At 47.2% G+C, this 9,700-nt stretch overlaps 1 protein-coding gene across 1 annotated transcript; it reads right to left on the reverse strand.

The window, feature by feature from the left end:
* Positions 1–8,496: 8,496 nt before the first annotated feature.
* LOC116968191 (zinc finger protein 239-like) lies at positions 8,497–9,222 on the reverse strand. Its single transcript, XM_033014834.1, has 3 exons — positions 9,057–9,222; positions 8,817–9,010; positions 8,497–8,640 (listed from the first exon to the last, which is right to left on the reverse strand). Exons 1-3 carry the CDS (start codon positions 9,220–9,222, stop codon positions 8,497–8,499), a joined length of 504 nt encoding a protein of 167 aa, XP_032870725.1.
* Positions 9,223–9,700: the final 478 nt, after the last annotated feature.

Here is a 9,700-nt window from a genome sequence, read left to right on the forward strand (position 1 = left end):
TTTCTGTTGCAGTCACTGGAAAGTATTCATCTACAACTTGCAGTGTGTAGATGAGTTCTCACTTCCCACGGGGCAACCGGGACACCGCAACTGCAACTGCGTTGCACTTGAAGCTTCTGTACTCCACCTTGTAATACTGGGACATCAAAATTGCCCAGCACTGCATCCTTGATGCCGCCATGGAAGGTATGAATGACTTGGGACCAAGTATCATTAGTAGTGGCTTGTGATGAGTCACTTGGATTATTGGTCTGCCGAGAAGAAACTGTTGGAAATTCTTGATTCCGAACACGATGCTGAGTGCCTCCTTTTCTATCTGTGCATGATTGTGTTCACTCGGTGATAGGGTGCAGGATGCAAAGGCAATAAGAATTTCCTATCTGTCATTCATTATGTGGGAGATCACTGCACCTACACCATAACTTGAAGATGAAAAAAGCAAGTTTCATCTCGCGTGTCGTATCATAGTGAACTAGGAGTTTGTCACTTGTCAGTTTTCCTTGCAGATGTCATATGCACGTTGATGTTCCTTTTCCCACGTTGATTTCACATCTTTTTGTAGCAGGTGATGTAGTGGCTTTAGCACAGTTGCTAAATCTGGAAGGAATTATGCATAGAACTGCACCATCGCAAGGAATTATCGTAGCTGGCACATTGTTGGGATTTGGAGCGTTCACTATTGCTTCCACTTCGCTTTCACAGGGCGATGTCCATTGGCGTCTACTTTGAGTCCAACGTAGGCCACCTCTGACTGTGCAAATGCACATTTACTTTGTCGCAGTTTGATATTGTGGCAGTTCAGTCGTGTGAGAGCTTGCTCGAGGATTTCCAGATGTACTACCATGCCTTCTGTGAATATCAGTAGGTCATCCCATTGAGAGGCCCAGGAGCCGTTGGTGAGGGAGGAGCGACGTCCGTGCGGTGAGTGTAAAACCCAGCGCGGGGCTTGCTTCAACAGAGGCCCCGGAGCAGTTGGTGAGGGAGGACTGCCAAAATCTGCAACATTCCATTCGCAAAATCACACTTCAAATTAAATGGACTTGAGGAAGCCGCTGATTGGGCGAACGGACTAGAGGAAGCAGCTGATTGGCTTGTATCCCGGGTAAGGCTTTGTATTGTATTCAGGATAAGGGGGAGAATGACGGCCAGGGCAGTTTAATGTTCTGGATGTCAGATGTGGGAGGTCATGGAGTCTGAGTGCCCTCCAGACATCCACATCTGCGCCAGGTGCCTCGAGATGGGGCTCCTAAGGGACCGTATTAGGAACATGGAGCAGCAGCTCGATGACCTCTGTCTGGTCAGGGAGAGCGAAGAGGTCATAGAAAGGAGTTACAGAGTGGTGGTCACTCCAAGACCACGGGAGGCAGACGACTGAGTCACAGTTAGGAAGGCCAATGGGCAGAGGCAGGGACTTGTGAGTACCCCAGTGGCTGTACACCTTGAAAATAAGTACTCATGTTTGAGTACGGTTGGGGGAGACAGCCTACCTGGGGGTAGCGACAGCGGCTGTGCCTCCGGCACAGAGACCGGTCCTGTTGCTCACAAGGGTAAGAAAAAGAAGAGGCGGACAATAGTAATAGGGGACGCTATAGCCAGGGGGTCGGATAGGCGATTTTGTGGACGCAGTCAGGAGACCTGGATGGTAGTTTGCCTCCCTGGTGCCAGGGTCAGGGATGTGGCTGAACGTGTCTAAGATATCCTGAAATGGAAGGGAGAGGAGCCTGAGGTCGTGGCACATATAGGTACCAACGACATAGGTAGAAAAAGAGAAGTGGTCCTGAAAGGAGAATTTAGGGAGTTAGGAAGAGAGTTAAGGAGAAGGACCGCAAAGGCAACAATCTCAGGATTACTCCCTGTGCCACGCGACAATGAGAGTAGGAATGGAGCGAAGTGGAGGGTAAATGCGTGGATGAGGGACTGGTGCAGTGGGTATGGATTCAAGTTTCTGGATCATTGGGACCTCTTTTGGGGAAGATGCGACTACAGATAGGACCGGTTGCACTTGAACTCGAGGGGGACCAATATCCTGGCGGGGAGATTTGCAAAAGCTACTGCAGAGACTTTAAACTAGAATGGTTGGGGGGAGGGACTCAAATAGGGAAAGCTAGCAGTCAGCGTGTGAGGCAGGAGGCAGAGAAGGGTAGCACTCTGACCTATAATGTAGGGGAGAAAGAAGAAAAAGACAATAAACAGAGAATAAGAGGGGGTGGGTTTCTTAAATGTGTACATTTTAATGCTAGGAGCATTGAAAGACAGGTGGATGAGTTGAGAGCCTAGATTGACACCTGGAAGTATGATGTTGTGGCGATCAGTGAAACATGGTTGCAGGAGGGCTGTGATTGGAAACTAAATATTCCAGGATTTCACTGCTTCAGGTATGATATAATTGGAGGGGCAAGACGTGGAGGTGTTGCATTGCTTGTCAGGGAAGCTATTACAGCGGTGCTTTGGCAGGATAGATTAGAGGGCTCGTCTAGGGAGGCTATTTGGGTGGAACTGAGAAATGGGAAAGGAGTAGCAACACATATAGGGGTGTATTATAGACCGCCAAATGGGGAGCGAGAATTGGAAGAGCAAATATGTAAGGAGAGCGTTGATATTAGTAGTAAGCACAAGGTGGTGATTGTGGGAGATTTCAATTTTCCACACATAGACTGGGAAACACATTCTGTAAATGGACTGGATGGTTTGGAGTTTGTAAAATGTGTGCAGGATAGTTCTTTGCAACAATGCATAGAGGTACCTACTAGGGAAGGGGCGGTCCTGGACCTCCTGTTAGGAAATGAGACAGGTCAGGTGGCAGAGGTATGCGTTTTGAACAGTTCGGGTCCAGTGATCTAAATACCATTAGTTTCAATATAATTATGGAGAGGGTCAGAACTGGACCTAGGGTTGAGATTTTTGATTGGAGAAAAGCTAATTTTGAGGAGATGCGAAAGGATTTAATATGATTGAGTTCTTCATTAGGATGGAGAGTGACATTGTTAATTCAGAAACAAGGGTCCTGAACTTAAAGAAAGGTGACTTTGAGGGTATGAGACGTGAAGTGGCCAAGATAGACTGGCAAATGATTCTTAAAGGGTTGACGGTGGATATGCAATGGAAGGCATTTAATTAACTGCATGGATGAACTACAACAAGTGTTCATCCCAGTTGGCAAAAGATTAAACCAGGGAAGGTAGTGCATCCGTGGATAACAAGGGAAATCAGGGATAGTATCAAAACAAAAGATGAATCGTACAAATTAAGCAGAACAAGCAGCCTACCAGTGGGATGGGAGAAATTCAGAGTCCAGCAGAGGACAAACGGCTTAATTAGGAAAGGGCAAATAGATTATGAAAGAAAACTGGCAGGGAACATAAAAACTGACTGCAAAAGTTTTTATAGATATGTGAAGCGGAAAATATTAGTTAAAACAAATGTAGGTCCCTTGCAGACTGAAACAGGCGAATTGGTCATGGGGAATAAGGACATGGCAGACCAATTGAATAACTACTTTGGTTCTGTCTTCACTAAGGAAGGCATAAATAATCTGCCGGAAATAGCAAGGGACCGGCGGTTAAATGAGATGGAGGAACTGAGTGAAATCCAGCTTAGCCGGGAAGTGGTGTTAGGTAAATTGAATGGGTTATAGGCCGATAAATCCCCAGGGCCAGATAAGTTGCATCCCAGAGTACTTAAGGAATAGACGCAGAATAGTGGGTGCATTAGTGATAATTTTTCTAAACTCTTTAGATTCTGGAGTAGTTCCTGAGGACTGGATGGAAGCTAATGTAACCCCACTTTTTAAAAAGGGAGGAAGAGAGAAAACGGGGAATTACAGGCCAGTTAGTCTAACATCGGTGGTGGGGAAAATTCTGGAGTCAGCTATTAAAGATGGGGTAGCAGCACATTTGGAAAGTGGTGAATTCATTGGACACAGTCAGCATGGATTTATGAAAGGTAAATCACGTCTGACGAATCTTATAGAATTGTTCGAGGATGTAACTAGTAGAGTGGATAAGGGAGAACCAGTGGATGTGTTATATCTGGACTTTCAGAAGGCTGTCGACAAGTTCCCACATAAGAGATTGGTATACAAACTTAAAGCACGTGGTATTGGGGATTCGGTATTGATGTGGATAGAGAACTGGCTGGCAGACAGGAAGCAAAGAGTAGGAGTAAACGGGTCCTTTTTACAATGGCAGGCAGTGACTAGTGGGGTACCGCAAGGCTCAGTTCTGGGACCCCAGCTATTTACAATATATATTAATGATCTGGATGAGGGAATTGAATGCAACATCTCCAAGTTTGCGGATGACACGAAGCTGGGGGTCATTGTTAGCTGTGAGGAGCATGCTAGGAGGGTGCAAGGTGACGTGGATAGGTTGGGTGAGTGGCCAAATTCATGGCAGATGCAGTATAATGTGGATAAATGTGAGGTTATCAACTTTGGTGGCAAAAAGAGGAAAGTAGACTGTTATATGAATGGTGGCCGATTAGGAAATGGGGAGATGCGACGAGACCTGGGTGTCATGGTACACCAGTCATTGAAAGTAGGAATACAGGTGCAGCAGGCAGTGAAGAAAGCAAGTGGTATGTTAGCATTCATAGCAAAATGATTTGAGTATAAGAGCAGGGAGGTTCTACTGCAGTTGTACAGGGTTTTGGTGAGACCACACCTGGAGTATTCCGTACAGTTTTGGTCTCCTAATCTGAGGAAAGACATTCTTGCCATAGAGGGAGTACACAGAAGGTTCAACAGACTGATTCCTGGGATGGCAGGACTTTCATATGAAGAAAGACTGGATAGACTCGGCTTGTACACGCTGGAATTCAGAAGCTTGAGGGGGGATCTTATAGACATTTACAAAATTCTTAAGGGGTTGGACAGGCTAGATGCAGGAAGATTATTCCCGATGTTGGGGAAGTCCAGAACTAGGGGTCACAGTTTGAGGATAAGAGGGATGTCTTTTAGGGCCGAGATGAGAACATCATTTTTTACACAGAGTGGTGAATCTGTGGAATTCTCTGCCACAGAAGGTAGTTGAGGCCAGTTCATTGGTTATATTTAAGAGGGAGTTAGATGTGGCCCTTGTGTCTAAAGGGATCAGGGGGTATGGAGAGAAGGCAGGGATGGGATACAGAGTTGGATGATCAGCCATGATCATATTGAATGGCGGTGCAGGCTCGATGGGCTGAATGGCCTACTCCTGCACCCATTTTATATGTTTCTATGTTTCCATGTTTCTAAAAGGAGTGAATTGGGACTGTTTGTTTTATGGGAAAGATGTGGAAGAGAAATGGAGGACATTTAAAAGTGACATTTTAAGAGTACAGAATCTTTATGTCCCTGTTCGGTTGAAAGGAAATAGTAAAAATTGGAAAGAGCCATGGTTTTCAAGGGAAATTGGACACTTGGTTCGGAAAAATAGAGCGATCTACAATAATTAAAGGTGCACAAAATTGCATGGATGCTGCTGCACCCGCTGAGTTTCCCCAGCAATTTTGTGTACCTTCGATATTCCAGCATCTGCAGTTCCTTTTTGAATACAATAATTATAGGCAGCATGGAGTAAATGAGGTGCTTGAGGAGTATAAAGGATGTAAAAAGAATTTTAAGAAAGAAATTAGAAAAGCTAAAAGAAGATATGAGGTTGCTTTGGCAAGTAAGGTAAAAGTAAATCCAGATAGACAGAGTTGACGTGGATAAGCTTTTCCCACTGAGAGTAGGGAAGATTCAAACAAGAGGACATGACTTGAGAATTAATGGACAGAAGTTTAGGGGTAACATGAGGGGGAACTTCTTTACTCAGAGAGTGGTGGCTGTGTGGAATGAGCTTCCAGTGAAGGTGGTGGAGGCAGGTTCGATGTTATCATTTAAAAATAAATTGGATAATTATATGGACGGGAAAGGAATGGAGCGTTATGGTCCGAGTGCATGTACATGGGACTAGGGAAGAATATGTGTTCGGCACGTACTGGAAGGGCCGAAATGGCCTGTTTCCGTGCTGTAATTGTTATATGGTTATATGGTTATCCCGGTTGCACACACAGTGCGGAATGCCTTTTAACATGTTGTCCATGACAGACTGGAACATTTTCGGGGAGGATTTCACACCATAGGGCAGCTTTGTATATGAATACAAGCCCTTATGTGTGTTGATAGTCAAGTACTGCAGACTTTCCTTGTCGACATTGAGACAAATTTAGTTTAGTGAAGACTCGTAGAAACATAGAAACAAAGAAAATAGGTGCAGGAGGAGGCCAATCGGCCCTTCGAGCCAGCACCGCCATTCATTGTGATCATGGCTGATCGACCCCAATCAATAACTCGTGCCTGCCTTCTCCCCATATCCCTTGACTCCACTAGCCCCTAGAGCTCTATCTAACTCTCTCTGAAATCCATCCAGTAATTTGGCCTCCACTGCCCTCTGTGGCTGGGAATTCCATAAAGTCACAACTCTCTGAGTGACATTTTTTTCTCTCACCTCAGTCTTAAATTACCTCCCAGTTATTCTAAGACTGTGGCCCCTGGTTCTGGACTCGCCCCACATTGGGAACATTTTTCTTGCATCTAGCCTGACCAGTCCTTTTATAATTTTATATGTTTCTATAAGAATCCCCCTCGTCCTTCTAAACTCCAGTGAATACAAGCCTAGTCTTTTCAATCTTTCCTCATATGACAGACCCCGCCATCCCAGGGATCAATCTCGTGACCCTACGCTGAAATGCCTCAATCACAAGGATGTCCTTCCTCAAATTAGGAGACCAAAACTGTACACAATATTCCAGATGTGGTCTCACCAAAGCCCTATACAACTGCAGAAGAACCTCTTTACTCCTATACTGAAATCCTCTTGTTATGAAGGCCAACATTCCATTAGCTTTCTTCACTGCATGCTGTACCTGTAAGCCAACTTTCAGTGACCGGTGTACAAGGACGCCCAGTTCTCGCTGCACTTACCTAACCTAATCCCATTGAAATAATAATCTGCCCCCATGTTTTTGCCTCCAAAGTGGATGACCTCACATTTATATATATTACACTGCATCTGCCACGCATCTGCCCACTCACTCAACCTGTCCACTCACTCAACCTGTCCAGGTCACCCTGCAACCCCCTAACATCCTCTTCACATTTCACACTGCCACCCAGCTTTGTGTCATCCACAAAAATGCTAGTGTTGCTCCTAATTCCCTCTTCCAAATCATTAATATATATTGTAAACAGTTGCGGCCCCAACACCGAGCCTTGTGGCACTCCACTCGCTACTGCCTGCCATTCTGAAAAGGATCCGTTCACTCCTACTCTTTGCTTCCGGTCTGCCAACCAATTGTCTATCCATGTCAACACCCTACCCCCAATACCATGTGCTCTAGTTTTAGGCACCAGTCTCCCGTGCGGGACCTTATCGAAGGCTTTCTGAAAGTCTAGATACACTACATCCACTGGCACCCTTTGATCCATTTTACTTGTCACATTCTCAAAAATTCCCGATTAGTCAAGCAAGATTTCCCTTTCATAAATCCATGTTGACGGACTAATCCTTTTACTGCGATACAAATGCCCCATTATTACCTCTTTAATAATTTACTCCAGCATCTTTGCCACCACCGAAGTCAGGCTAACTGGTCTGTAATTCCCCGATTTCTCTCTCGCTCCTTCATTGAAAAGTGGGATAACATTAGCTATCCTTCAATCCAAAGGAACCGATACTGAATCTATTGAACATTGGAAAATGATCACCAATGCGTCCACTATTTCTAGAGCCACCTCCCGGAGGGCCCTGGGATGTAGAGCATCAGGCCCAGGGGATTTATCATCCTTCTGTCCCATTAGCCTACCCAATACTATTTCTCGCCTAATTAAAATTTCTTTCAGTTCCTCGACCGCCTTAGATCCTCTGTCCTCCAGTACATCTGGGAGTTTGTTAGTGTCTTCCTTAGTGAAGACAGATCCGAAGTACCTATTCAATTCTTCGGCCATTTCCATGTTGCCCATAATAATTTCACCCGTGTCTGCCCTCAAAGGACGCACATTTGATTTTGCTACTCTTTTTCCCTTAACATATCAAAATAAGCTTTTACTGTCCTTTATATTCCTTCGTACTTCATCTTTTCAACCCGTATTGCCCGTTTTGTTTCCTTCTGTTGTCCTATGAAAGTTTCCCAATCCTCTGTCTTCCGGCTACCTTTTGCTGTGTTTTACATCTTTTCGTTTAGTTTTATTCTATCCCTAACTTCTCTTGTCAGCCACGGTTGCCTCCTACTCCCATTAGAATCTTTCTTCCTTTTTGGAATGAAATCATTCTACATCTTCCGGAGTATGCCCAGAAATTCCTGCCATTGCTGTTCCACCGACATTCCTGCCAGTATCCCTTTCCAGTCTACCTTGGCCAGTTCCTCTCTCATGCCTTCATAGTCCCCTTTGTTCAACTGCATCACTGACACTTCAGATTTAACCTTCTCCTTCTCACTGCTATGCACCTGCCGGTGCCACCATAGCCCCGACGATCAGGCAAAGCTTTTGCCGCAGGTGGAGCAGCTGAAGAGCCACTCGCCCGTGTGCAGTTGCCGGTAGATCTTCAGGTCCTGTGCCCTCTTGAAGTCCTTGCCGCTGTCGGAGCAGCCGAAGGAACCATCGCCGGTGTGCACCAGCTGGTGGGACAGGAGCCTGCTGGAGCAGGTGAGCCCTTGCCGCACTGGGCGCAGGTGTAGGGATGCTCGCCGGTGAGGGTGCGTTTGTGCTCCAGCAGCTTGGCGGACCGGGTGAAGCCCTTGCCGCAGTCGCTGCAGGTGAAGGGCCGATCCCCGGTGTGCAGGCGTCTGTGCACCTTCAGGATCCTGGACGTATTGAAGCCTTTGCCGCAGTCGGAGCAGGTGCAGGGCCGCTCGCTGGCATGTGTGCGTTGATGCTCCACAATGTTGCAGGACTGGGCGAAGCCCTTGCCGCAGTCGCTGCAGGTGTAGAGCCGATCCCCGGTGTGCACGCACCTGTGAACCTTCAGTTGCTTGGATGACTTGAAGCCTTTGCCACAGTTGGAACAGGTAAAGGGCCGCTCACTGCTGTGTACCTGACAACTGGGTGAAGCTCTTGCCACAAGTGGAGCAGTCATAGGGCTCGTCAACCGTGTGCACCCTCCGGTGGATCTCAAGCTGGCTCGGGCACAGCCAGGCATTGCCACACACGTTGCACTCGTAACGCTTCTCCTCGTTGTGCCATGTCATGTGGTCCTCCATCGAAGCTCAGCCCCTCGAAGCTCAGCCCGCACGCCGAACAGATGGGGGGGGGGGGGGGGGGGGGGGGGGGGGGGATAGGGGCTCACCGGAACCCTACCCGCCCTCAATGACCGCTCACGTTCCCGTCTCTCCGTCCACAGTAACGGATCATAAACCCTGCATGATGGGAACACAGTGGGTCAACAAGCTGGCAAACAGGACATTACTAATGTGTGCTTGAAAGGGGAGGGAAGGGGGTGAAGGCGGAAGTGGGGGTCGAGGGGTGTGGGGTGGTGGGGAGGATGAGGAGGGGGGAGGGCGCTCCAACATGCTGGCCCACACCGGCGAGCGGCTGCTGCCACTGCGGCAAGCATATCAATAACGCACAGAGGCTGCGGGAGCACCAGCGGATACACACCAGTGAGAGATCCTTTCTGTGTACTGAGTGTGGCAAGGGTTTCACCCGCATGTCCAGCCTGTGGCAGCACCGGCGTACCCA

Source organism: Amblyraja radiata, chromosome X (assembly GCF_010909765.2).
Source record: "Amblyraja radiata isolate CabotCenter1 chromosome X, sAmbRad1.1.pri, whole genome shotgun sequence".
Classification (NCBI taxonomy): domain Eukaryota; kingdom Metazoa; phylum Chordata; class Chondrichthyes; order Rajiformes; family Rajidae; genus Amblyraja; species Amblyraja radiata.